A 25,771-nucleotide genomic window follows, 5' to 3' on the forward strand; every position below is an offset into this window, starting at 1 on the left:
TTGCTTGTTCCATCTTGGTACATCAATGCACTACCCCTAACCATTCCCTACAGTGTGTAACATAGAAAATAATTTTCCATTGTCTTTATGGAATTAAATTAGCACTGTTACCGTTCCTCCTTCAGAATGTTTAAGAATATATAGGGAATCTGTTTTTAATCTCCAGCTGACACACACACACACAGTTTTATACTTCCAGTAAAAGTGAAATTTCCTCCAATCCCCTGGTTGCTTCCTTGTCGAGTGCTCTTTTGCAGTGCATATGAAATCTCTGACTTTTAAAACAGTTAAAAATAGCTATGGGTTAAGAGCACTTGAACCTTCTCATACTCTTTGAAGACTAATTTAGGAAACCTGACAGGGTTCATCATTCTGTTCCTGATCAGTGCAATCTATTAACAGCGTTGGCGGTGAAGTACCAGCTAGACAAAGGGAAAATGACTGCTCTCAAGTAAGCTGTTGAAATAAAAAGATATTAAGCAAAAGGCTTGGTCATAATTCAGTAATGACCTTCATCAGCTGAAATGTTTTTGTGTTTTAAGTGAATAATGAGATATAATAATTAGTGTTCTTGGAGATGGTGATCAGAGAAAGCATTTTGCATAATGCAAACAGAACAACACAAATGGAAGCCCTGTCTGTCTCAATCAGACAAGGTCTCTTTTGTTATAATTAAATGTTATCACCTTCATTACTTCTTAAAATGTGCTTCACAGTTTCTACTTTGACATCCTCCTATCACCACACCATTGCTATTTATGGTACAGTCACATCTGCCATAGCAAAGGAGGTTTTGAAAATGTTTTACCTGACTTTTAACAGATGGATGTTAATGGGATATTTATTTACAGAATAAAATTAAATTGAAACTGAATCTTAATGCACAATTTACATAATCAGCTTTGTTCTGAGCTGGTGAGCTGCTTTTCCAGCACTTGGGACCCTTCAGCCACAGCTGCATCAAAGAAACAGCCACTGAGAATGGAGATTAAACAATTTCCTAAAGCTAGAAGTCTTGATGAGAATCTATTATTCCATATTAGAGTACCATAATTTCTCCAGACACTGCCATAAGATCAAAGATGTATGTTAGAGCTTTGGCATAGCCCACGATCAAAAGGAAGATGTTCCATTTGCATTTAGAAAACATTTCTGCCAATTATATTTTTCTGATGATTTGAAGGTTTTGTGATTTTACCTTTTGCACCAAAAGCATTTTAAAAAAAATCTCTGAAATTAGAACATAGAAAGGCTGAAAAACCAAAAGGTATGTATTTGCAACAAATTAGGAGAGATTTGCTCATACTATTTGTGAGATCTACCTACAACCCTCTGCCCTGCTGATGCTCAGCTCAGCTGGAGTTTTGGCACGGGCTTCAAGTGGCACAGGACGGGAGCCTCAGACACAACGCAAAAAGCTTGCTTGGTGCCTAATCCCTAACTCTGAGGCTGTGTGAATGGCTGTAGGCTGCATGGGGTTGTTCTGACCCAACTGTAGGACCCAGAATTTTTCCTTGTTGTACCTCACACAATTGGCCTCAGCCCATCGATGCAGCCTGTTCAGATCCTTCTGCAGAGCTCTCCTGCCTTTCAGCAGATCAACACTCCCACCCAACTTGGTATCATCCACAAACTGACTGAGGGTGCACTCTGTCCCCTCATCCAGATCATCAGTGAAGATATTAAACAGGAGCAGCCCCAATACTGAGCCCTGGGGACATCACCAGTGACTGGCCACCAACTGCCTGTACCTCATTCACCACAACACAGTCAACATAGACAACAGCCTTTCCCTCAGCTATTAAGCAGGTCACCTTGTCACTGAAGGAGATCAGGCTGGTCAAGCAGGACGTGCTTTTCACAAACCCATCCTTGGGCCTGATTCACTGGTTGTTCTGCATGTGTCACATGATGACACTCAAGAGGATCTGCTCCATAGCATTTTCCAGTACCAAGGTAAGGTTGACAGGCCTGTAGGTCCCCAGATCCTCCTTCCAGTTGACTGGAGGTTAGAGAGTTGACTCACATTTAGCCAGGACTGCCGGTAAATGGTGGGGAGTGCCTTGGTGAGCACTTCCACCAGCTCCCTCAGTACCCTTGGGTGGAGCCAATGGGCCTCATGCACCTGTGGGTGTCTGGGTGATGAGGCAGGTCACTGACCATGCACCCTCAGACCCTGGGGCTTCATTCTGCTCCTGTCTTCCACCTCAGAGGGCTGGGTGCCCTGAGAACAGCTGGTCTTACTGTTTAAGCCTGAGGCAAGCCTTTGTCAAGCCTTTGTCACCAAGACAAAGATTCTCCTTAGTCTTCCTTTTCTTGCTGACGAATTTATAGAAAAATTTTTTGCAACAGTAACCAGATGAAGTTTTATTTGGGATTTGACTCTTTTAATTTTCTCCCTGTATAACCTCACAACATCCCAGAGCTCCTCCTAAGTTGCCTGCCCCTTATTGTCATAAACTCCCATTTTTTTCCCTTAGCTCCATCCAAATCTCTCTGTCAGCCATTCATCAACTGATGTGACCAGGTCTCAGGCCTCGACTCTCCCCACCTACCCTTGGCCACTCCAGGCTCTCTGTAGTCACCAGGGAAAGACCTGAACCCTCTGGCAATCTTGCCTACCTCCACCAGCTGCAATGTGACCTCAGGTGGCCAAGGGTCTCAGTTACTGCTTTCATTTCAGTGTCTCCACCTAGCTGAGATGAATACCACTTTGGAAAATGTGGTAAAGTTTTAAAGCTTTCTGCTTTAAAACCAGCCAACAGCCACTGTAAGAAAGAATTTCTTCATAAAACTCATCTGAGGAGCTACTCCCCCTCTTCTTTGCACCTCACTGCAGGATAATTTTGAGTAGTCTGTGCCCAAATTGGATGTCTAAAAAAGAAGATAGCTAGTCCAGGTTCAGTTCACACAAAGGTTGAGTGAAAGACTTTCACTTTATCCTGTATTTAAATGTACAATTATGTCTAATTCTGAGCTAAACTGGAACTGGAACTGGGAAAAAACAAGCTGGGCTGCTGAGAACACCAATCAACAGTCTGCACCGCTATGGAGAGGATGGCTTTTGGCCAGCACAACAGCTTTTGTAGTACATCCTCAACTTCATGAAATCACAAGCATAACTCTGGGAAAACTGTCTTCAGATGTTAACAGGAGCAAACCAGGGCTCAAGGAAGCTCATAACACTTTGAAAAAAACCTGAAATTGCAATTTAGGGATGAGAGGATGTGGTGGGGCTCCTGAGATGAGCACAAAAGGCCAGGGTGGGTGTTCTATGAAGACAGTAGAAACCCAGATGTATTAGACTGTCTAGTAAAAAATGAGAACAGGAAAGTCAGCATTTCTACAGAGCCCAGCTAGAGGCAATAATCCAATTCACTGGGAAGTAAGAAGCTGATGGTGACCTTGCCAAAAATCCAGCTTTCCAGAAATAGTACTGATAAATGAATAGTAAAAAATAAGGACCTAATTATCACCAATAAGGAGAGAGACCGAAAGTTTGTCTCTCTGCAAAAGGTAAATTGTGCACAATAAGAATGACATCCATCAATTTCAAGCTGGAATAGCTACCAGTTTCCAGGGACTTGTAAACCAGTGAGCAGACTAGAAAAATGTATTAAATTTACTCCATTTTTCCCCAAACTTGCCTAAATGTTATGATTATTAATAAGTCCTTCCTGTAAATGCCTGCTGTTGCACTTTTCTTCCATTTGTACCTGAAATAGTGGGCAAAAGCTGTCAGTCCAACTATTCTCACCAGCACACACTGTGGAGATGGAAACCTGTAGGATGGCAGCACTGAACTGGTAAATGGCCCTAGCTGGGGACATGGAACAATGCAGAAAATGGGCAGTGCTTTGGACCCTCTCCATGCAGTCCTGTGGCATTCTGCAGGCCACTCAGTCAGGTCTCACCATCTGTGCCCTTAACGTTAACAGATGGAGCAATACTCAGGATCATCTGCCTTTCCAACAGCACCCAGAAATGATCCTCCACTGTTGTCACTGACTCGCTCTGGTTTGTAACCAAATAAGCAAAGTCTGGAGATTTGGCACCTTCTGGGATTATGAGAGTGTCCTAGAGTGACTTTATGGTGCTTGTATCCCCAGTTGTTTGTTCTGTTTATGCTGAATTATTAAGTTCTGCACTTTTAAGACTGGTTCTGAGAGTGAAGGGGGGAGAGAAGAAGTGCAGAGTTTGTTATCAGGGACTGCACTTGCTCTCCCATATCCTGTTCCTTGGACTGTGTTGTCTGCAGCAAGGACAGACAGCAGGAGAGAGCTCTCCTTTGCTTTTTTGTTAGTTGTTTTTTAGCTAGTTGAGGCAGAGAGGTTCCCCAGACTGTGGGGTTTTTTTTTTCTTTTTCTTGTTCAGACCTGCTCTGGACCAAAAACCCAGAAAAACACTGGGAGCTCGCACCTGTGGCCCACTGTGGCCTGGGACACAGCATTCCCATGCCAGAGGGACTGATAAGAGACTGAGCAAGCTGAGCTGCAGCCCATGACAAGGACTCTGAACTTGCCATCTCTTCAGAACAGCGAGAGGTTCCATTGTTTAATATTATTCATTTTCCCATGTTTGCGAGTTCTTTGCTTGTTAACCAAATAGTTTTTCCCACTTTTCTCAAGGGAGATTTATGTCTCCTGAACTGGTGGGGGGTGGGGCTGCTTGAATTTGCTTTCTAGAGGGACCCCTTTGGAGGTTTCCTAAATTTGCCCTAAACCAGGACAGAGAGTTTGAACAGCACAGAGTCCTCTGCAAGGCTACGTGCTGGGCAGTCTTTTATGGACATTGTCATCTCACCTGACAGACTTGAGAAAACTTGAAGGAATGATAAATTCAACTTCTCTGTGAGAGATGCCAAAAAATATTTACCAGGTGTAGACTTTTTCATAACCAGGATGATCAAAGATCCAAAGAAGTGATCAAAGTGCAAAGGACTCACAAAACCAAATTCCTTCAGAATCATCATTAGCATTCAGGAGAAGTAGTGTGTTCCCCTCAGGATCCTACATGTGTGCATGATATTTAAGCTCTGCCCAAACTATCCCAATTTTATTCACGAAGTAATAATTTCTTCACACAATAGAGAGATCTGAATGAGCTGCTTAATGAAGGCATTGCACAGAGAGCAAAGCCAGGGACTGGGACACACTCCCAAGCTTCTGCCACTTCACCACTTGATGAAGCATCTCCTCTGTCTGGAACTGCCAAGTTTCTCACTCAGACAGCTCCAAACCAAATGTCTAAGTTAGAGTTAATTGTCCTCAAAGTAATTATAGAGGCAACAGAGAGAAACAAGGGACTCCAGCTGGTGACACAGCCTACTTTTAGTCTAATAAGAGTGAGAATAATCACAGCCTGAACATGCCCATTCCTTCCTACAGGACAGAAAGAAAGCCCAGGGAGACTAGCTGAGATCTGGATATCCTGTCCTGGATGGACACCTGACATTAGATGAGAGGACTCCTCCCAAACACCTGGTGGAAAGATGCACTCCCAAGTGTCTTTCTTGCCCACGTATAGGGACATGGCAGCAGTCAGTATTCTCACCACTGGCAAAAGAGCAGTTTATTTCTTCTAATGGAACACAAATAAATTTGTTAAGATAGGAACCCATGGTCAGAGCTTTTTTCTTCTGCTGCCCTCCTCTGAACCTCTGCATTAGGGTCTTCATAGTTCTGTTTCTCCCTCTTACCAAACATTATGTTCAATGTTTGGCAACATTGGACATGTTACCAAATGTGGTGAGGGAGATGGCATAGAGAAAAGCAGCGTGTCTGAAGGCACAGAACATGAACATGCTCCCCAGCACCGTGCTGAGGTATTAATCTATTAACAGCTGTGACCCAGTCATTAAGCAGGAGCAACTTGCTGTCTGCACATCCACCTCTTAATGAACATTGTTCCTCTTCTTCTCACCTAATTTTTACAGATGCAGCCCTACCCACACCAGTGAGAGCCAGCCATTTAACTTCATGCCTGAGAGGTTTGCCTCAGCATCCCAAAGCCTGACCAGCAGAAGAAAATACCTGTTGTTTTAAGCCTCTGAAGTAAACAGTCATCACTTGCACTTGGCATGATGTTGTCTGAGTGAAATACAAGGTGAAAGATAGTTCATGCTTTAGGTAATTCTGTGGCAAATCACTTAGAGACTTTTAAACTAGAGTGACAGCCTGCTTTTGGTGTCCTGTTGCAACAGATAAACCTCACTGTAACCTCTCCTTTGCTTTACAATAATGCTCCTACAATTGCTTTGCAGAAGTCTCCCTGTATCTGTCTTCTCAGATTACTTAAAGGCTCCCATATTCTGCCTGAAAGATTGTGACAAAGTGCACTGCATCCGGACTGTCCGAGACAGAGGAAATGCTTTTCCAGCCGCTCTGGCCACACAATTGAGACCAGACCAGAATTTCAAACCTGCGCAGATCAAAAGTCTCTCATCTTCTGGGTCAGCAGATCACTGGAGACTGGCTTGTCCATTATAGTGTAAGTAGATGCCCTTCTAAACACTGGCTTAAGCCATGGAACAGCCATCAAAACGCTGCTTTTGGCAACCTATGCTCTTGCTCTGGGGCAGGTAAAAACCTGCTTCATCTGACTATCCAAGAAATTGAGAGGGACCTCGCTGCTCTGTGCAGAAGTCCTGCCGCCTGCTCCGTTCTCTCCTGTTGCCTCCATCATGATGTCAGGGAGGAGGGATCCTTCTTTATAAATCAAAGCTTTTTTAGCGGAGACTGTGAGCGTGTCCTTGGACTACAGGCTGGCACACTGTAATCAGAGTTGAGATCCTCAAGCAATAACTTTCTGAAAATCTAGGCCTTGTTATCAGAAACTTTGGAAAATAAAAGCTGAAAAAGTTGTTTCTTGACACTAGACAAATTCATGACAGTCACCTACACCACATAACCAGAAGGTGAAATATATCCAAGTAGTGCAAGAAATTTTCAGAAAGACACAATGTCCCCCAGATATCTTCAGGCTCTATTGGGATTTTATTAGGTTTCCTGAAAAAAGGAGAGAAGCTTTCTGGTAAATAAACTAGCAGTTCTTTGCCACAAGCTTCACATGTCTCCAAGCTGATGCTCAGTTGCCAGCTTCTGTCCTGCTTCCTCATACATTGGGGAAGTGATGGCAATGATCTCCTTTTCCAGCATATCCATTTGAGCTGTGATGTCCGACACAGTGTTTTTCACAGCATTCAGCTGCAGCTTCAGTTTATTGTAATCTTCTTGGAAGGATCTGTTCACGTCACAGAGATTGTGACAGCACTGTTTCTCCCCGGGAGGATGGCTCATTTTCAGGAAGGTGTGGAGAAGCTCACGTAAGTCCTGGAGAACCCGGAGGATTTCATGCTCTCCTGGCATGCTTGGGGCAGACTCAATCTTATTCTGAATTGGAGTAGTGCTCTTCTTTTTACCTTCATGTTTCTGCTGGGGGACTGGCCCAGGGTTACCCTTTTCCACAGCTGTGCTGGTGTCAATGTTCTTCTGAAGATCTGAGCTGGCATCTTTGCTCTCTTCATGGACTGTGATGGCTTTTTGGCCTTTACAGGTAACAGGGAGTGCTTTATTTTCCTGCTGGAAATCCTCAAATATTTTATTCTTTTCCTGGACTGCCTGGAGAGCTTTATTGCCCAGGCTGAGCTGAAAGCCTGTGCTCCTCTCTTGGAAGAGTGGAAATGGTTTATTTTTGCTCTTGAGGCTTCGCTGAATAGCATCAGTGTAAATTACCTGGACAGATTTGTTCTGTGACCAGAGATATTGTAGGGCCTTGTTTTCTTCCCAGAGCATCCTGTTTTTGATCCAGAGGACTTGGTTTTCCTGCCAGAGTGCTCTGTTCTCCTCCCAGGTGCTCCACTCATTCTGTGCCTTCTTGTTAAAGTGTTTCTGGGGTGAAGAAAAGGGTGGCTGGCAGTAGATGTCATTCCCCCATTTCCCATCAATAAAGACAAACATCTCACCCCTTGGCTTCACCCGAGGGGTGATGCAGTCTGTCTCAGGCTCTGTGTGCTGCATGCTCTCGTTCCTCTGATCAAAAGCAGACATGGCCCTTCTTTAGCAAACTGAGGAGGAAAAGGCTTCTTCCAGGGCTTCTACAAGAGGCCACTGACCACTGCCAAGGAGTATGTGACACAGTGGAGCTGGAGAAGCTTGATTAGGACTGAAAGAACAGGGAACACAAATACGTAGATTTACTGCCAAAATTCCAAATCAGAATTAAACTACACCAATGACAGGACAAGCAAATAAATCAGTTCTCACAATTATCCATGTTACCCCTTTGATGCTGAAAGGTAAGGAATCCACCAGATACCTTGTTGATAAAAGCTCAGAAAATTAGCATTGGTAGATAAAGCAGCAATATGGCAGCACTGAAAACTTTCTCATAAAAACCTGCACTTCCCCTCTATCTCTCTACCTCATTTTTACAGACCTGTAAGGGAGCAAAATGCAAGACTATTTTCTGCCTCAGAATAGCATCCTCCCAAATGACTGATGCACAAACACATTAAAAATTGTTATGAGGCTCAAACAAATTTTTCAAAATAAAGCATTCTTAAAGGTTCATAAAAAAAATCTGGCCTTGAGAGCAGGTTTTTCTTGCTAATGCTGAGTAGCCTGTGTTAATAGGATGCCACAAAAATGCAGTGACAGTTTTGCTTTTTCATCTTAAAATCCGCAATATGCACAAACCAGAGCCTTGGGACATCAGAGCTCTGTTGCTCTTTGTCTGGTTTTCTGACAAGCTCCCATCACCAGAGTCCAAAAACTGTCACAACCCATAGATAATTCTCCACCTTTCATTCTCATTTCTCCTGTCACTCTTTATTCTTTATACCCTTTGATAGCTCTGTTATTTTTCTTGCTTTCTAGCCCAGCAATAGTGATTGCTTATCTTTTTCCTATAGTCCATCTGCCTCTTTTTCACATCATCAGAAAACTCATCTCTAAAATCCATACTGCAGGGCCAAACCTCTAGTGCTTCTTATTTCAGACACAGAAACCTCAGACTTATCTGTTGAACACTCTCTCCTCCTTTCCCTCTCCCCAAAATATTGCATCTTAAATCACCTTCTAACCATGAGAGAACTGGGGCAAATTAGAGTTTCAGTCTTTTATGTGGGGAAAAAAACAAACAAACAAACAACCAGACAAAAATTATTGTTTTGTGCCAAAGAAAAGCTTGTTTTCTGCAGCTTAACCAAAATTTAATTTATGTGATTTTCATGATGAAGTTATTTGATCTGAGGTTGAACTGTTTTTTATAACCAAATTGTTGGAATTCTCAGGGTTCTGCACAGAGTTTCTGACAGCACAAATGTGCATTTTTCTAGGTAAAAAAAAAATAAAAAAAAAAAAATAAGGAAGTTACTTGTCAAATTTCACTCAGGTGTATTCCTCTCCCCCTGCTGAGGTCTCCCAGCTTCCCTGCTGTCCCTTGGAAAGCCCATTTCTGCCTTTCTGTCTGTGAGGAGAGTTTTACCTTCATGAATCTTGCCCTCATATCTCTACCCAAGCACTAAGCAGAGGGTGACCACCACACCCAAGCCCCTCATAGCCTCCAGCTCTGCCATCACAATGTGTACCCCCTGTCCTATTGTTGCCCTCTCGTTTTCAAAACCTGCTGCTCTCCCCTTTCCCTGTCATTTGCACCAAACAGCACTGCATGTCCAGGCTCCTCCAAGTTACTTCTTAGAGCCAACATCCATAGATGCGTCCTGCACCCCCTTCCCAAGCTTGTCCAACCACTCATAAAATTACTGCTTCGTTTAAAATTCCTTCATTTAGGAGAGGACTATTGCAATATAGGTCTGTTTGCATTAACATTTGATTTTATTGCAACCTGTTTACTGTCTGAATTTCAGGGCTGTCTTCCGCGTCATCTGCTGCTTTATCTCCTGTCACACTTGTCTTTTCATAACATCATTCTTCTGCTAAAAAGGTATTTCCCAAAAACTCTGTTTTGGACTTTTTTTTTCCACTTACACTACATCCAGAGCCATGCATTGCTCCCTCCCTTCCACCCTTTCCCCTGCAGCCTTTCCAACACATCCCATTCCTTTGAGGTGCCCAGTCCCATTTTTTCCCCCAGAAGCCCCAAAATGAGGGCCTGGTGAGGGGTGAAGGGGCAGAGGGCAAATCAGCCATGGAGGGAACAGACCCCTAATTATCCAGGGAAGATGCAGAGCACATGCAGCATCAGAAGCCCCGACCCACGTGCCTATCATGGACAAGCAGCTACAGTTCTTAAAGTCACTTACACAGAAAGTGTTTAGATTGCACATTTTCAGGATAAACAGAAATGTATAATATATATGACTTGGAAGGACATTATCTCGGGGACAATTAAACTTGACAGTGGCTCTGTCAGCTCTTTTGCACTGCCAGGAAGACATTGACCCAAGCTTTAGAGAGATGCTTCAAGATCTCAATGCCTCCCATATAATTTTTCCCCCATCTCTGAATAATCCCAGGAAATGCTGGGCAGCTGGGTGGATGGGCAAGGCAGCCAGCTGTGGGGAAGCCACACCAAATCAAGACAGGCTGGGCAGTTTGGGAGCACAGCATTACAGACCCAGCAATGCTCACCTTCTCGGCACAGCCAGCGGCGTTCCTTCCCTCCCCAGAGCCGAGCTGAGCTCTTACTGCTGCCGGGGTGTCCAGAGGTGGCGGGGTGCACGGCTGGGGACAGGAGACTGAGGCTGATGTGAGCACTGGCAGGGACCTTGTCCCAGAAGCAGCCACCTGCCCCCTGACCCAGCAGGGTCTGGGAGCTCCTGCACACCCTCCTCGCACAGCTCGCTTCTGCGCTCCTTCTGAGCTGTCCTCGCAAGATTGGCTTTGACTTTTCCCAGAGTTGCTCTTCTGGGTTATTTCTCATGGAAATGACCTTTCTGCTAGCTCGGCTCCCATGCCCTTCCTGAACCCAGACTTCCTGACCTCCCTTTGATGCTCGTAACTGAAAACACTTTGGGTGGATTCTTTCTCCATCACACCCTCATAAAACAAATTTTGCTTTTATTCTGAAACTTCAAATTCTGTTTCTTGCTGAACTGATATTGATACGTTCAAAAATTACTTCCCTGTATGTGCTGTGAGAGTTGAAGTTATTTTCTGAGGACAACATGAAGTTCTTCTTTGATTATAAGTTTAAAAGCAGACTATAGCTGAATCTTAGCAAGAAGAAAATAGAATATAGAAGGAATTCACACATGCAGGTTTAGATATTATTTGTAGCAGCCATTTCCACTTCCAAATCTTTCCATTTCTAATTAAGTCTTTCTTATTTGCTACATCTTTCAGAAGTGGATTTTTTTTTCCTAATCAGTATTCTTGAATAATAAATACAGCATTTCATTTCTTTTTCAGTGAAAATTACCGAGTTGACATCACCCTCAAGGTGACTGCTATTGCTTTAGGAACTTGGAGGTATAGTTCAGCTTTGGTGTTATATGAAAATTATAAACTCAGGTATAAAATCCTTCTCTGTAATTGCTCCCTTGCTTATATTTAATCTTAGATGTTAGATCACAGGTTACTATGGCAACTCCCCAGGGAGTATCCTTCTTTATTTGAGCTCCAGGGTCCTGTACAGGAAAACAGAAAAATGTCCTCAAAAGAGAAAATATTTTATCATGGGCTGTTTGTGCTTGGCCTGCCATCAGATGGGAATTTAAGGGTGCTACCCAGTGGAAACACTTTTTAAGAGGGATGACTGAAATGTCCAGTCTGAGCTTCTGCAGAACTGTGGCTGTGGACTCTTAAAGTGACCTTTGATGAACATTTTAAGGCCTAAGAGCTGACTAGAAAGTGAATCAATAGAAAGAAGTGCAGCTGCTTAATCCAGAACCATGGAGAACTAGCTTGATAGTGAGCATACATTTGCTTTTCTCATGCAGTATTTTCCTTAAAGTTTTGTAAAGTTCTTCTGCCAAGTCATTTTTTTACTGAAAATTATGAATTCAAATGCCAATACATTTGGACCAAATTTAGTGAATATCATCAGATGTGTTTATGCACACATCAGAATTGGAAATGCTGCAAGAGTTCACAGCAGAATTTTTTATAGCAGCTACACTGATTTCTGAGCTGGACTCTCAAAAGGACTGAGATGTCATTCACAAGATTACAAAGGCAGAAATAATGCTGACTGTGTTCCCCTCCCTGCCAAGAGACAAGTAACCCCTGCTCTGTCAGAAGGGTTTGAACTGACTTGCCAGCTGAGTGTTTTGTCCACAGCTTCAGACCACTCAATTTCTCCAAGATGTTTCACTATACAAAGAATTAAATGTTATTTGGAACCAAAGCCTTTTTTCTCCATCCTACCTGCACACCTTATACCAGGCTGCTCAGCTGACTTTGCTGCCCTTCTTCTTGGAGATTGTCCGGTTGTAGAAGGGATCCAGTGGGAAGGAGTGTGTGATCCAGACAAGCTCATATAATATTCTCCATGCTCCGTGCCAGGGTGCAAGAGGTCACCATTCAGTGATGGGTTGAAAGCCAGAGGGAAGAGCAAGGTATGAACTGCTGCCATGAAGATTTTGCAAGAAGGGCCCTGAAGACCCCATTCCAGCCTCCTTTCTATTAGATAGTGGTATGTACCAGCAGTAAATGTCAACCCTTTCCATCCTTTGCTTTTGGGTTAGAAGATCTGGTAACATGTCTAAAGTGAAAAGAATCTGTGGGTTTGTTTTTTTTTTTAGTAAAAGCATACTATATTCCCAAATCTTTATTTGATAGAACCAAAAGCATCTGCTGCCTCTTTCTGCCGTGCCAAATACATCTGTGCTTTTGAAATGCCAGCCTCTGTTCACCAGTGCAGGCTGGTCTCACCACACACACATCCAGGGCATTAAGCCTGGATGTGAATCCCACCTAGTCACTAAAAAGACTCTTGCATATCTGAGTGCTCTTGAATCATCTCCTGACCTCGATAGCTGGGTAAGGAGTAAAAATTATGTTTTTTTCAGTTTCTGAGGCAGTGAAATGTCTGGTAATATCTCAGCATTGTATTCTGCTCAAGAAGAGACAGTCAGCAGTGTGAAAATCAGTAATGGAAAACTCCAGATCAGTTTTTTTCAGGCAGATAAATGGCTTGAGTGGCACACCTATGTCATCACCTATCTGGACTAATCGTCCTTCCAGGGACACTATCACAGTGCTGCTGCCAGTGTGCCTCAGTGTAGCTCACAACATCCAACGTTGTGCAAATCACCAACCCTGCATTCTTCTGTCAGCACTGTGTCAGCTGAGAGCTGAAATGAAAGGTAGGAATATCTACTTTCATATCTTCCCTCTGATCCTAATTTTATTTTAGACACTGGGTAAGTCATCATTTCCTCAGGTTCTCAATGAGTTTGGGATGCTGACTTTCTGATGTAAGCTGTCAAGAGAATTTAGTTCTTCTTTGTGAAGTGCCTTGAACATGAACACATGACAGCAAAGAAGCCCTAAGCCCCACTCTTATTTATCCCCTGATTGCAATACACCATGGTTTACAGGGTGAAGCAAAACATTTTACTATTGCTAGTAAGTGACATCTTACAGACATGTCAGCCTTTGTGTTGTTCCACCTTTGATCTCATTCTCACTTTGCTTGCTTTGTACTTTAGCTATGAATTTTTAAAAAAAAATCATCAAAACCCATGTGCAGTCTCTTGGTCAACTCTAAGCCATTTCCTGTCAACACTGTTCCTGTGTGTTGTGCCTCTGTGAGCCTTGCCAACAAAAACCAGCCCAATTACCATGTCACTCTCTTAGTTCTGTCTGAACAGATCAAAATTTACAGAACACTCCATGCTGCTGAAAGAGCCTGCTGTTCACTGCTGAGTTAATACTGGAAGAAAAGATCAGTGGTTCACTTGTTTCTGTTCTGAGGGCAGAGGGGCAGAGCTGACGTTGCCCCTGGAGGAGCTCTCTGCCCTTCCTGTACATAGGGACAATTTGGAAAGGGACAGTCGCCTCAGTGTGCCAGGTGTGAGCACGGGATATGCCACATGGCCTCCCTGGAACACCCTGAGAGGCAGGCCTGCCAGCAAGCTGAGCTGGACACGCTGTCCCTGATCTCTGATAGCCACAAACCCCGAACAGCAACAGGCACCAGTGTTCAGGAAACAGACTTGAGCCCCTAGTGACTTGTCAGCCAAGTGATGCTTCAGCCCTCACCACTGCTCTGATTAGGTCTCTGCTGACTGCACCTGAGCTCTGAGGTCCTGCAAACAGGTGCGGTGTTTGGGAGTTGGGGGCATTTCAGCTCATTCTGAACACAGAGCAGCTCCTCCATTTGACAAGTCTCTGGGTGAGAGGAAAAGTCTGTGGCTCCATTCTGATTGACAGGGAGAAAATCAAGGGTTCAGGCTTATTAGGCAATCTCTAACAGTGATTTATGGGGTCCTGTACATTTTAATCTAACAAAAAAAATTAAATCATATAATTACCTAAGTGTGTAATACTGTATATTAATTGTCTATTAGCCACTTCTTAATTATAACGGAATGCTTATCAAATAACATGTGATGGCCACGTAGCACCAATTTAAGTCATTATCAGACCAGCTCCTACTTTAATAAGGATCTGTTCAACTGGAGCCTAATAATTTCATTTTATTTTAAAAGCTCTACAGAAGAGGAAGCAATCACCTTAAAAAAATATTCCATTAAGACGTTCTAGACCCTTTACTGTACACAACACTACATGAAGAATCACAAAACCCATGTAAAATATCCAAGGAACTATCAAGGAACCTGGAAACCCAGATCTTTTGTTTAAGTTTGTCCAGGAGTTCCTTGTTCGTGCACACAGTCCTTCTAGCACTTTTGCTTGACTTCCTCTTTGCTGGGATGCTTCACTCCTGAGCTTGGAGGAGGTGATCCTTGATTATTAACCAGCTCTTCTCAGTCCATCATCCTGCCAGGGAATTCTACCAAGCAGATCCCTGAAGAGATCAAAGTCTGCTTTCCCAAAGTCCAGATGAGTTTGTTGTGTGCTCTCCTCAATGTCCTAAATGTTTAACTCCATATTTTTGTGGTCACTGCAGCCAAGGCTGCCCTTGAGCTTCACATTCCTCTTCAGGTACTCTTGCTGGTGAAAACAAAGTCCAACATCAGCACGTCTCTTCATTGGCTCCTCTATCACTTGGAGAAGGAAGTTATTATCAGGGCATTCCAGGAATGTCCTGGATGGTTTATGCGCTGCTGTGTTGCTCCCCTAGGAGATTCCAGGGTGGTTGAAGTTCCCTAGAAGGACCAGGGCTTGTGAAGCTGAGATCACTCCTACCTGTCTACAGAGGAGCTAATCGACTTCCTGGTCAGGCAGCCCATAGCAGACCCCTACTATGATGTCACTTGTCCCTGCTCTCCCTTTAATCCAGACCCATAAGCTCCAAGGTGGCACCCGATCCATCCCCAGGTGGAGCTCCATGCACTCCTGCTGGTCATAGGCATGGACAGTGACACTTCCTCCTCGTCTCTGCACCCTTTCTTTCCCAAAGAGCCTGTATCCCTTCATTCCAGCTCTCCAGTCACAGAGCCCACCCATCACAGCCCTGCAGGCATGCACAGTTCTCTGATTCCTCTGCTTTATTCCCCATGCTGCTTGCATTCGATAGAAACATTTAAGCTGGGCCCCCCGTTAATCTGACTGACTGTCTGGAGTGGCTGGAATCACACTGTGCTGCTCTTCAGGTGCTCTCGTGCTGACCTGTGAGCCTCTCCAGGCTCTGAGCATCTCTGGCTGGCACTGGCACCACTGGTAGGAGTGGGATGGATTGAGGTTTCCCTCCCCGGCAACATTAGTTTGAAGCCATCTTCACCAGCCTGGCAAGTCTATGGGCAAAGACGCTCTTCCCCTTCTCTGGAAGATGAACCCCATCAGCTCCCAAGAGATCAGGTTTCTCAAAGAGACTCCTGTGATCTAAGCAGCTGAACCTCTGGTTGTGGCACCAGTGCTGTGACCATTCTAAGCTTTTATATAGACTCTCCTCCCACTGCCCTTTCTGATTATTCATGTGTCATCTTCCAAGAAATTTTGAAATAGCTTGCTCGGAGTTGTAGCCGTGTTCTAATGGGCAAACACTGCTGGGTACATCTCTCTCAGTCCTTGTAGGCATGCAAGATTTGTTCTCCCATGTTTTTTTATCACTGGACCTGCAGGAGCAGACTTCTAACGAGGCACAGGACCCATCTGGTAATCTTATTAAAAATCAGATTTGGCTTTCAGAATCAATCTTTACCCAGTGGGTTTCTCAAATGGTAATGCTGTCACCTGGTTTCTGCAAAGAGCTCTGCACTCAGCTCCCAGGATTATCCTTCCACAGCATTTTTGCCTGCTACGATGGCACACAGATTTTTACTGGAGCTGATGGGCTTGTGCAAAGCAAGCATCTTATGAAAGATATAAATATCTTGAAGGATGTCTGAAGCTTAGTGCTAGACAGGGTAATTTTGCCAAACTAGAAATGCAAAAAGAACATTAAAAAAAAAGATAATATAGGCTCATAACTAAACTTAAATGTGGAGTGGTACTGAAACGAGACCATTTCAAGCTCTGCGGAGCACTGGTTTACCTTTTCTAGCACATATCAGGCTTTGATGGGCCATGGCACACTTTGCTTAGAGGAACACAATTTTAACATCTGCTCATCCCAGGGTTTAAATTGGTGCCAGAGTGCTCTTTTAATGGTATGCCAGAAGAAGAGAGGTTTAAACAATGAAATAAGAGAATAAACAGTTAGAACCCAGGTACTATTGTTAAGCACACCTAGGAACAATTAAATGGGCAATTTTAGAAATGTTATGTAACCCCTAGGAACGTTTTTATGCTGGAGGAGCAGCCCCTTTTACCCATTTCCCTCAACTTTAAACCTGCAACGTCTGTCCTGAGGTGAGTGGAGGTTACAAAAGTTACCTGGTTTTCCAAAATTGCCGGCAAACCTCTGTGCAAATTTAGGGTCACTGTCTGTCCAAGTACTCTGCAGTGACACTCAAAAAATAGCTGGAAACAGAATACATATCCACCCAGAGAAATGCAATGAGAAAGAAATAGGTTAACCTGTCTTCATATGTGTCCAGAGGATATCATTAACATTAATGTAGTCATAAAGCAGCACCTGCTGGCTCAACGCAGCACATCTTTGCCTACTACAAATTAACTCTTCAAAAAATAATAGAGAACAGTTTTTGCCCTTCTGCCCCAAGCACAAAAACTTGTTTCCTGTTAAGCATTATTAATTATAATGTCCCTGCTGCTTTGCCTCCCTGAAATGAACAGTCCCATTAGCGACATAAGCTTCATAGCAAGGTGTATCCCAGCAGGAGCAAGTGCAGTTATTGGGCTTTAAAAATATTATACTGCTTTTTATTACTATTGTTGTTCCTTACTTGTTATAGAGCTTTCACTTTCAACCATCCAATAGGAAAAAAAACCCACACATTTCAATCAAAGCACAGATTCCCACCTAGGCAAAGGCACAAATTCCACAAAGATGTTCATATTACGGTAATGTCAATGATCCAGCGAACAAAGTCCAAGCAAAAGGCTTAGATGTGGCAAATCGTGTGATGAGATGGGCAGAGACACTCCCCAAAAAAGGCTGTAACCATGTTCTGCATTGCTAAATGTGAGCTGCAGTCAGATGCTGATGGGAAGAGCGAAGGTGAAGGTGACTCTTCCTCTGCGGTCAGGTGTAAGGCGCTGTGCCCACGCTGTGGCACATCAGCTGGGTGCTACCAGCTTTCACAGGCCCTTGGCTCTCCTCCAGGGTCCTTACAGGACCAGCTCTTCCCCAGTGCACTCAAGCAATGCAGCCACGCCTCGTGCAAGGTTTCTGATGTGGTGTCCAATGAGGTCACACATATACACAAGGTTTGTATCTCTGATTTACAGTGTCCCTTCTGATTTACACTGTCTCTTCTGCACGGTGTCTCTTACAGCCCATTTCATGTTCTGTGGCTGAGCTGCCAGCCCTGTCTGAGCAGACACCACCAGGTCTGAGCACTCCTGGTCTGAGCAGAGTTGGCTGTACAAGAAGCAAAGCTAAACCTGTTGTGCTTAGGGAAAGCACAGCTCTTCCCTTTCCACCTGTATGCAGGGATGAGGTGCCAGATATATGTGATGCCCATTAAAATATTTTACATGGTGTTTAACCTGAGCATTTTGGCAGAAAGCATAATCCATCTGAGCTGTCTGTACAACATAAACATACAGTATATGGCAGCCAGCCCATCAGCTGAAGAGCTGTTTTGCATAGCACAAACACTGAGGTTACACCTTGTGCTTGTGTTACCCTCCTATCTTACCAAAGTCACTTTCTGCATAGACAGGATGTCAGGAATATGATTTACTGGTTTTGCTTGTCAGTGCGTTGCAGGTGATCACAGACCAAGTATCATTGCTGAATGGACTAATGCCAAGGACAGTGATTCCTGTATTTAGAACACAAAGACAGCAATGTGCAACTAGTTTCTGTCTAAAGCCAAGTTGCCATTAGTAGCCTGCAGAAAGCTGCACAGTTGCTCTTCTAAAAGTGTGCCTGATCGCATGTTTATTCACAAGTTTGAGCTGCACAGAAAAGTGCAGTTGTTCTGACTACTGAATCTCTGTCAGCCCTCCTTTTACGAGCCTTTCCAGAGCCATGAAATGCTTTGTACTATTTGCTGCTGGGATTGTCACATCTTCTATATCTAACAAGGTACCTGGAGACTGTCCTTCTATTTCTAGCAAAGATTTCTACCTGACACTAATAAGAAGACAGCATCCCAACATCACCTTTTTGAGGCAGAAAGGGGCACTCCAGTGACCTGGGAAGCCTCATCTGAAATAACTAAGCCAAAGCCTGCCATCATTTTACAGACAAGGTACATGCCATCAGCCCATATCTCCCTCACCTTCCACCTCAATGCTGATTAATTTCTCCAAGTCTCATCCCAAGAATTGCTGAATGACAGAAAAAGAGATATTTCTGTGACTCACAGGCCAGTTTTTGCAGTGCATCTTTATCTGCTTTGCCTGATTGATCAAAGATACCATTATCTGCTGTACTCTGCAATCTCATTGACTAGGTTCAGCCTTGCTAACTTCTCACCGTCAACGATCATAAAATAAAGTTGCTAAAAATAAAGTTAGAAAAAAAAAAAAGATTGGTTTGGGGTTGTTGTTTTTTTTTTTTGGACTAGGTTGCCGATCTTTATAGAGGTCAAATTTCCTTCCCAACTCTCAGAGAGATTTTCTTTCTTCTGACAGTGGATTATCTCTTGTGAATAATGAGACATCTGCCTAATTATTTTTCTTTGTTTTTATCTTCTCTTTGCATCAGCTCCACCCCACCAAACACAGAGCCCTAAGAAACCACAGCCAGCCATCTCCAGTTACATCTACACATATCCCCCATATTTCCTCTTTTGGGGAAGCCCCAGGCAGTGCTGTTTAAAGGCAAAAATTTAGATGCAATAAACACATTTGAGCAAACGAGATCAGAAATGTCTTGCCTTGTTGTTGAAACACGTCATCCTTGATGCACAGCTGCCACCAATGCACAGCCATACCTAGGTGATGGCAAGAGCATTCCTTCCATATTATGCATATGAAACATCAATACCTGAGAAATGACATCCCACTTTTTTTCCCCCCTCAAACAAGAGAATCACTGCAAAACTTCCTAAGTAAAGAAAAGCAGATGTGGTTAACAAAAGAACTAAAATATGGTTGGAGCAAGAAGTTTATTTTAAAGATAGTCCTTTTAAATGCCTTGTCATTTGCAAATACATTTAAAATAAATTATAGAGATAGCAGCTCTTCCTTAATCTGACGTCTTTTGTACTGTGTCAGAGAAATCATGGGTACAAGTTCACATACATGTCACTGTGCAAAGTGCTCGTGGTAATCATTTTCATGGGGAAAAATAAGCACTTGAAGGCTCATATATTTTATGTCATGAATTCAGTTAACGCACACATCAATCAGATTGTCAAAGCTGTTTACAGCCCATGACTGGGTATTTCTAGCTTTTGACATATTATATCAAAGAGAACCAGAATCCTTGAAACATAATTTTATAGCTCACTCTCTCTCTCTACTCACAGCTTTCTTACCATATTCAATTTTTCTGGTAAACTCTTTATATCATTTGCAGCTCCTTCAGAATTCCACAGTCGCCAGCTTATTAGCAACATCAAGATCACATTATTCCTCTTCTGAGATCCTGCCCTGGGTTTTCCCCAAAACTTACAAGGACTAAGATTTGCAATATTTAGGTAGGTTCAACTACTACATTCTTCTAAATTAAATTGTTCTGGTATTCCCTCATGCATTTGCACATCACTATCAAGTTTCTTTCATCCAGTTTCAAAAATGTACTGATATTCTTTTTTCTCCAGGGTCGTCATTTTTTTTTTTATTTTTGTACTTAATGACTTTATGTCTGGCTGTTGATTACAAGCTGTGTCTCCTCTGATGTTTGTTCAAAGTTTAGAACTAGTCTAAGATATTAGTCCCAAGAGAGGGTGTGAGAAGGAAGAAGGGCTGGAGGATCTATTTTTTTTCTTGTGAAAATTTAGAACCCTAGAACTAGAAATTACCCTTTCTTCTATATTTTTCCACCAGATGAACATCATTAAGAAATACCAAGTTTTCTCTCCATGTATACCACATGTGACAAACCAGGGATTTTGGAGTCAAGTATTTCAAGCCGTGAAGACACTACACTCACTAACTTAGTGAGTACCAGCACAGAAAATTTCTAGTGACATGCACTGGAAAGATATAAGCTCAGATGTGCTCCACACCATCACCAAATGAGATCAGCTCCACCTGATGGACTGTCTTTAAGAGGCAGCCACTGGACTTGTCAGGCAGCCCATGAAAAATGAAGAGGTGTTGTCGGGTCTGCTGCCCACCCAGGGACGCTAGATGTCGGGTCTTCCTGCCCACCCAGGGACGCCAGATGTGGGGTTTCACCCCCGGATTGTGGTGGCCCCAAAAGATGGAAAAGTCCCTCCTCCAACCCGTGCCTTCGAAGAAAGACTCAGCAGTCTTCTGTTGTCTGTTCTCAAGGTAGTTTATTGTTGGTTATCTAAAAGATTCTTCTCCTGAACTGCTGTGGCCCGTTCAGCAGCTCAGACAAAGGCACTCTGCCCTCCCAGGGGGCTGGTGCCATCTTTTATATCATATATTACGTACTACATGTTTATGCTTTTTCTTCAATACCTACTATCTATATTGAATGGTGACTTTCTACTCTAAACCAATCTGTGAGTGCCAACATCACCAAAGACATGGAGGTTAGGAAGGAGAAAGAAAGAGGACAGGGCACACCCAAGTCCCTCCATCTTAGAACTCCTGACCCCCATGTACAAAACTTGGACCCCTGCGTACAAGGCTTAAAACCCCCCTGTACAGCACTCAAAAAATCCTACCCTTCACTTCGTGATTATCTCTACTATGCTATCTAAACTTTTGTGTGTGGCTTGTAATTCTTCATACAGAGTTAGTAACTTGCTCCATGGGCTAAGATCAAAACCCCAAGAGTGTCTTTGGCTGCATGCCAGGGTCTCAGAGCCCCCTGCCAGCGGCTCTGGCCATCCAGGACACCCAGAGGGATGTTCTGGATTCCGACAAGGTGTGATTTATTCAAAGGACCTAATATCTCACAAAACTGGGCAGGGGGAAGGAACAAAAATGCAGGAGGGAAGAGGAGTCAGAAACAGTCCGAAACTTGTGGAGGCAACTGCAGCATAAAAACAACCAAACAGCACTACTCCAAGAACTTGGTCATAAAGCTTAATGGCTTGTTATTTATACAAAGCCTTCAGTAACACAGTAAGAAGTGCCTGTTTCCCCTCACTTCACATCTTTACTGTTGAATGCTTTCTTTTCTCCCTGTCTCTCTCTCCATTTTAGTTTAAACAATATATCTGGTTTGAGTATGACTATAAAGCAGACTCTTAGCAGGGACAGAGGTGCGTGCCAACTGGAAATGGCTCCACTCCCATCCTTTCCCAAGGTCATTCCCCAGCAGCCACACCTGAGGACGACAAGCCTGCAGTGCTGTGATCAGCCAGGAACGCGCTCCAAGGGTAGCAAAGAGACAGCATGCCCCAATAGCTTGCACGCAGCTGGATTTCAAGTCTTTGAGGTGTTGTCAAACATTGTTTTCCTCCAAGACATTTATTAAATACTAGATTATAGAGTGCCCTGATAGGTTTGCATGAAGGACATTGTGAGACTGACTGACAGACTGATGGGATAAAGATGTCAGGAAAACATTCAAAATTTACTTTTGGCAAAAGTCAAGAAAAGGAAGGGGAAGGCCTTCCAAATCTTGCTGCAAATAGGATTTCCACACATTTAATGGGAAAATAAATGTGCGGATTCCAAGACCCTACTTTGAATCACATTAGTGATTTGAGATTCTTCGTCATTCTCTTCATCACATGAACTGCAGACTTCTGATTTCCCAGACTCTGCTAATAACAAGCCCTGTAATTAGGTATCTGTCCTTTGCAATCAGCACTACGGCTTTCTGTTCATAGGAGAAAAATTGGAGGGTGGGAGAACCACTCAAGAGCATAGGAAAGCTGTCACTGGTGTAGTGTGGCTGGCTAATGGCTTCAAAAATGTTATTAGGTACATAGCGTGTTAATAAAAATGTTCTTGCTCATTTGTCTGTCTGATTGAACCCACACAAGTTTTGGATGCGAGCTCATTTTCTCAGACTCCAGTAGTTAAGTAACAGATTTCTTCTGATTTCCTCCTCCCCTGTACCCATGAGCCATTTGCCTGGATGACTGGCCACAGACTGTTCCTGCTCATTAGTCAAGATTTGCTTTTGAAGTTTGATACAGCAAGATGATGTAGAAAGGCATGATGGAGAGATGATGCCTAGGGATTTACCCTCCTATTTTACCCTGTTTTTTATTTTGCCCATGCAGTTTGCTGGTTTCTGTTCTTTGACTCGAAAAGAGGAGCCCAAGCATGTCAGCAGGCAAATATCAGACTGTTACCTGACTATCTTGGAAAGCTTTGAGAGACAGCAACAAGGAGACTTCAGTGTAAAACCTTGGCCTGTTAAAGTCACAACATCAAAAGCATGAGGGATTCTACATCCAAAGGTAGAGACATTTTGCCAGTCTTATCACAGCCATTAGAAGCAAAAGAGCGAAAATTAATCTGATTATCCTGCCTACAGTAAGGCAAAAGTCTGCTGCTCACTGCATTGCACTGTTGAGATCACAGCAACTCCACAAACCATTCTGGTGGAGTTCCTCTGGACCCCATTTTATGTCTGGAGAAGTAAATTTCCCCACCAAGTTGTCTCTGACTACATTTTAAAAATTAATTTAATGCCAGTGCATCCCATTCTTCACTCCAGCAAAACTGCCTTTGGAGAAAGCAATGATAGCTCTCAGACATAATTTTCTGCCCAGTACTTGCCTGAAAGTCTCTTCATCTCTGAGGTTTCCAAAGCCAGGAGGATTATTTTCAGGGACACACATATTAAAATTAATGCTAAATCCAAAGGACCACATGCTGTGGGGCTTGATTGGATTTGGACAAAGAATGTCACTTTCTAAAGTCAACCCTGCGTGTAGATCATTTTTTTCACCACCTAATCATGATTGTGAGAACATAAATCATGCGAATTACAATGAACGGAGTTGATGAACGTGCGCCGCAGGAGCTCCAACTTCAACCCCCTTCGAGGTCACCACTGGAGAAAGTCCCTTCCCTAGGGCTTGATTTCTGCTGCCTGGCACATTCCCTCCTTAGCCACACTCTTTTGAGGGAGATGAGAAGTACACCACCTTTGCTTCTGTTTTGTCTATAACCTGTCTCTCCTTTTAACAGGAAAATGAAGCCCTGTAAGTGTCTGTGAAGGCTTCCTGTATTTTTTCTACATTCACTTGTAGTATTTAGGGTAGTTAGGACAAGGATGAGAGACGAGAAATCTTGATTCTATGTTTTAGAAGGTGGGTTTATTATATTATGATATATATTACATTAAAAATGCTATATTAAAACTATACTAAAAAAAACAGAAAAAATGTATCAAAAAGCAAAACAAAAATAGAATAAAATAAATAACAAAATCTTGTAACTCCCAAAAACAATCTAGACCACTGGACTGTGATTGGTCATTAATTAAAAACAATCACATGAAATCAATCACAGCTCCACCTATTACATTCTACAACATCAAATAATTATTATTTTCATTTATTCCTGAAACTCCTCAACTTCTCAAGAGAAGAAAATGCTAACAAAAGGATTTTCATAAAATATCGTAACTACATTCACTTACAACCAGGCTCTTAATGATTGGTTATAAAGTGAAAATCCCCAGGAGCGCAAGAGTGAAGTCTGCAAGTGCATGGGAATTCAGTCCTCTCAATATTTATGTTTAGCATTAAATACTTCATGCAAAATCAACGACTTTGACTCCCAAGACCTTCCCTCTCTTATCTCAAAAACTGTCCACACATTTGCTGCAGGATCCCTATGCAAATATAAAAAGGGGATTAAGTTGTACGTGTAGTAAATCCTGTTTTTGCACTAAATAGGCAAGGGCTAACAGAGGGCCTTCGGATTAAAAATAGGTCCTACTTTGCTGAGCAGACTAAAGTATTCTTACCTCTGGCTTCCCTGCCATGCAGGAATTGACTTTTTCCTGGTGAGAAATTAAAGTGAATTGTAAAATCAATAGTGTATTAGAGGTATGTTCTGTAAAAGAAATTATTTTGATTTAAATAACTGTATATTAAGGAATATCCCCTGCTTCCACAAAACCACTCCTTGTTTTGCAGTGGGAATCTGTGCTCCAGCCATGTATGACAGTGCTTTGGTGTAAGCAACTTCCATGCCCTTAAGGAAATATTGGGGACACAAGGTGAAAGTTGACATCACAGCTGTCTGAGTAGGAGATGAGCACTGCCCCTGGCACCAGACATCTGATGTCTTCTCTCCACCTCTTGCAGCAGGATCCAGGAGGAGGAAAACTCCTCCAGTCTTACCACATCAATTGTTACTTCTAGGACCACACATCAAACTCATTGGCAGTATGGCTCAATTTTTATGGCTTGTCCCATGAAGAGGAAAATCGGGCTGCAGCGTTGAGCTGGAGGACACAGAGAGCAGAGGGCTCAGCAGGCAGCCCAGCTGCGGGACTGCTGACCTGGTCATGTGGTCTTTTGTTTCACCCATTTTCATTTTTTAAAACACCAAAACACTGCTGAGCACAAGGAAAATTCCTCTCTCTGAGTCTTGTGAGACCAACCCCTGGGTCCACAATGAACATAGTCACCAGAGTGGAAAACACCCCACAGAGTCTGATGGAGGGACTTAAAGGAACTGACTGCAGAGGGTAAAGCACAGCTGGAGGAAGCAGAGATGGAGCCACAAGTTCCTGACAGCAGCAGTACATCTCACAGCTGGACTCAGACAAATGCTCCCTTTAAACCTGGCTTTCCTTTCCTTTCAAGAAATCTCTGAGAGAAATGTAGAAGCAGTTTTTGCCCAAGTCATTAGCCTTTGCTACTTCCCCAAGACCTTTCAGCTCAGACACTCGGCTGCCAGAATAAGCAGCAACCTTATTTCACCTCTGGAGGGTAGAAAAACAAGGCACATACTAAAAAGACTTAAACCCAACAAGCTGGAGAGCCCTTTTGAGGACAGCAGGGGTTACTGACACACTCCATGCCCCAGCACTGGCAGATGGATGGGGTGAGGATGTTGGTGTGCTGTGGCCCATGGGAGCAGCTCATGCCAGAGAAGTCTCA

At 43.2% G+C, this 25,771-nt stretch overlaps 1 protein-coding gene across 1 annotated transcript; it reads right to left on the reverse strand.

The window, feature by feature from the left end:
* Positions 1–1,746: 1,746 nt before the first annotated feature.
* Positions 1,747–10,892, reverse strand: CBY2 (chibby family member 2). Its single transcript, XM_038155742.1, has 2 exons — positions 10,593–10,892; positions 1,747–8,163 (listed from the first exon to the last, which is right to left on the reverse strand). Exon 2 carries the CDS (start codon positions 8,046–8,048, stop codon positions 7,065–7,067), a length of 984 nt encoding a protein of 327 aa, XP_038011670.1. The 5' UTR covers positions 8,049–8,163; positions 10,593–10,892; the 3' UTR covers positions 1,747–7,064.
* Between the last annotated feature and the right edge of the window lie 14,879 nt (positions 10,893–25,771).

Source organism: Motacilla alba, chromosome 1 (assembly GCF_015832195.1).
Source record: "Motacilla alba alba isolate MOTALB_02 chromosome 1, Motacilla_alba_V1.0_pri, whole genome shotgun sequence".
NCBI lineage: Eukaryota > Metazoa > Chordata > Aves > Passeriformes > Motacillidae > Motacilla > Motacilla alba.

Coding starts and splice junctions, on each gene's coding strand:
- CBY2 (XM_038155742.1), bottom strand. CDS start 8,048: ATGTCTGCTTTTGATCAGAGGAACGAGAGCATGCAGCACACAGAGCCT.